Here is a 3,111-nt window from a genome sequence, read left to right as displayed (position 1 = left end):
TATATATATATATATATATATATTTAAATATAACATCAAAACCACATGTAGAGCTTATACTGTCTGTAATAAAGACATTTACTGGATCAAACTATTTCCAGTAATACCGGTGTAAGACTTTTCCTGCTGTTTTTTTCTTTGCAGTTCTGTGGGGCACAGAGCTGATGGAGGACAGTGACAACAGTCGAGAGAGGTACCTCAGGAACGTCCTGAGGGAGATGGTTACATATGTTGTATTCCTCATCACTATTTGTATCTGTAAGTAAACCCCCAAAAATTCTGCAAAATTACAATATTTATGCTAAGGTAGGTTGGCATGCCCTTTAGAAATAACTCACATATAATAACATAAGGGAAAAGTGATAGTTATAGATAGATATTATCATATGCTACAAGCCCCTGTTACTACACAGCCCACTTTCTACTCTCAAACTGTGTCCCACTTCTATTCTTCACAATAATTCTATCCGTTTTTTGGGTATGTAGTACGTGTATGTAGTACGTGTGTGTATTTCACGCCTGTGTGTAGTGATTACTAACAAACAGAATGTAAATTGTAATTTCCCCACTGTGGATCAATAAACAGTATAAATTAAAATTAAAATTACTAAATTCAATTAATTATGTAGGGTTTTCACACTGGAAATATGGCAACATTAGGTATTCTCCAAACAGTTAGTATGCAAATTAAATCATCTTTTTTTTGAAAGTGGCAAATAAATTGAAATTAATTGTTCTTTGGGGTGTGAAAGAAACTCAATCTCAGAATACCAAAACCAAGTAATTAGTAATTTAGTATGTCATAACTAGTATGTCAGTCGGCACCCATAGCATAATTTTCTGTTAGTTCAAGACAGTAAAGTATATTTATTTCTTGTATAGTAACTGCAAGAAAGTATACTATAACAATTAATAACATATACACACATTGGGCAGCACATAAACATACATGTAGCTTTACATGGGTGCAATATAATAAGGAACCTGCTCAAAATATGTGTGTCATGTAAGTGCTTGTGTCACAAAAGTTAGTTATGGACTGAACTGGACAGTTGAAATGTGCCACAAAATATGTTGGCCTGGGTACCTTTCTTGTAGCTAAAAAGTTATTTTCCAAGCTCACAGTGTATATGCTTAATGGCTTTGGCAGCTAAAAATCGAAACTCTGACACTCGTCAGGTGGCTGAGGTCACATTTTGGGATGGTAAAAAAAAAGATGGAAATCCCACATTTAACATATGGCAAAGTTTCTCTACTCTCTTTTTGCTGCAACGAAAATGCCAAACTGTGGTTTAGGGTGGATCAGGAAATGATTTTCTGACAGAATGGTTTGAGGCATAATTTGCCAGGCAGTAAAGCAGTTTCCAGAGCTGCTCCCTGATGAACACTGAATGCTACAGAGAATCGTAATGTGTAACCTAATTTTGAGTTTACTTTTGGTGTTCGTCAAGTCTTTGCATCCTCATACTAGATGCAAAAGAGCATGTTTATGTACAATAAAGGATTCACTTTGTTAATTCTGCTGTTTGTTATTCTGCATTTTGGCTAGTGCTATAGCTAGTGATAATAGTAAGAAGGCTATTAATGTTTGTCATATTGTGATTTGCTCTGCAGTGACTTATGGGATGGTGAGTGCCAATATGTACTACTATACCAAAGTCATGTCTCAGCTTTTCCTGGACACACCGCTGTCTGCCGGGGATCCTTCCTCTTTTAGAAGCCTCTCAACCATGGAGGATTTCTGGAAGGTAAAATGCAAAATTCATCTCTGCTTTGTAAAAATGTCTTTAAGATGGTAATGTTTTCATCATTCTGCACCCTTTGGTTGTATGTAATTAAAAGGAGTAGTCAGACGTTTTGAAAAATTACACATATTTTCTTTCCTGGTTTGAGTTAGATAGGTCTGTTATATAAGGCTCAACCAGCAGCACATAAAGACACCTAAAGACTGGAAACAGGGAAACAGCTAGCCTGGCTCTGGTTAAAGTTACCACCACCTAATTAATAAGTGAGCATTAGAGATGCTGGTAGTTGTTTTTTTTTTTTACCTACAGAACAAGACTAGCTGTGTCCCCTGATTTCAGTCTATGCTAAGCTAAGCATCTCCTCTTTCATATTTACCATGCAGTCATAAGAGTGGTATCAATCTTCTCATGGAAGTTGCGGCAAGAAAGTTCATAATAACTTTCTCAAAAGGTTGACCTCCTCTTTAAATAAATTTAAAAAAAAAGCTTTTAATCTTCAGAACTACATCAGAGCATAATGCCATCAAATAGTGTACATTGGTGCTTTTTCATGTTAGCACAAATGGGAAATGCAGGTCACAATTGTAGTTCCATTTCTGCAGAAATACATAGAAGAATTAAAACAAAAGAAAATATTGCAAGAGCATAGGTAAAAAGTGCAGTACCTTTTAATAACCCTTAAACACATTAGTAAAGTCTTTCCATAGTCGGATTGTAGCAAGATCATTGTTTTACATGACAAATACCCCAAACTGGGAAATATCAGAAGCTGTGCTATGCTTGATTTTTGATAATAAACACCATTTTGGGTGGTAAACTAAATTTGAAATCACAATAACTAAGTTTCTCATGTCTAAATACCTCCATCTGACCACTTCTGTGTAGAAATCCTAACTGTCCTTTACTTACAGTTCACAGAGGGACCTTTCCTCAATGGCATGTACTGGGAGGTGTGGTACAACAACAAGAGCCTGCCAGAGAATCAGAGTCTTATCTACTATGAGAACCTCCTCCTCGGGGTGCCACGGCTCCGGCAGGTCAAAGTCCGCAACGAGTCCTGTTCCATCCACGAAGATCTGAGAGATGAAGTTCACGACTGCTACAACATGTACACCCCAACCAACGAAGACACAACCTCCTTTGGCCCCAAGAAAGGAACCGCGTAAGTCCATGCATTTTTCAATTCAGTTTGATAGCTTTCAATTATATTATATTATCAGTTTAGTGGTGGACTGGTAGCTGGAGAGGTGCCAGTTCACCACTTGGGCTCTGCCAAGGTGTTCTTGAGCAAGGCACCGAACCCCCAACTGCTCGGGGCCTCTCTCCGTGGGCAGCCCCCTCACTCTGACATCTCTCCATTTAGTGC

At 37.7% G+C, this 3,111-nt stretch overlaps 1 protein-coding gene across 4 annotated transcripts in view; it reads left to right on the top strand.

Moving 5' to 3' along the window:
• pkd2 (polycystic kidney disease 2) overlaps window positions 1–3,111 on the top strand; it is a 16,280-nt gene that overhangs the window by 1,323 nt on the left and 11,846 nt on the right. For all 4 annotated transcript variants that reach the window (XM_032529463.1, XM_032529442.1, XM_032529431.1 and 1 more), the window contains exons 2-4: window positions 145–258; window positions 1,615–1,748; window positions 2,657–2,907. In XM_032529463.1, coding sequence (XP_032385354.1) covers window positions 145–258; window positions 1,615–1,748; window positions 2,657–2,907 — 499 coding nt within the window. The remainder of the gene's footprint in view (window positions 1–144; window positions 259–1,614; window positions 1,749–2,656; window positions 2,908–3,111) is intronic.

The sequence above is a fragment of the Etheostoma spectabile genome, chromosome 2 (assembly GCF_008692095.1).
Source record: "Etheostoma spectabile isolate EspeVRDwgs_2016 chromosome 2, UIUC_Espe_1.0, whole genome shotgun sequence".
Taxonomy (NCBI): domain Eukaryota; kingdom Metazoa; phylum Chordata; class Actinopteri; order Perciformes; family Percidae; genus Etheostoma; species Etheostoma spectabile.
The sequence above is the reverse complement of the archived record's forward strand: the minus strand, read 5'-3'. Positions and strand labels throughout refer to the sequence as shown.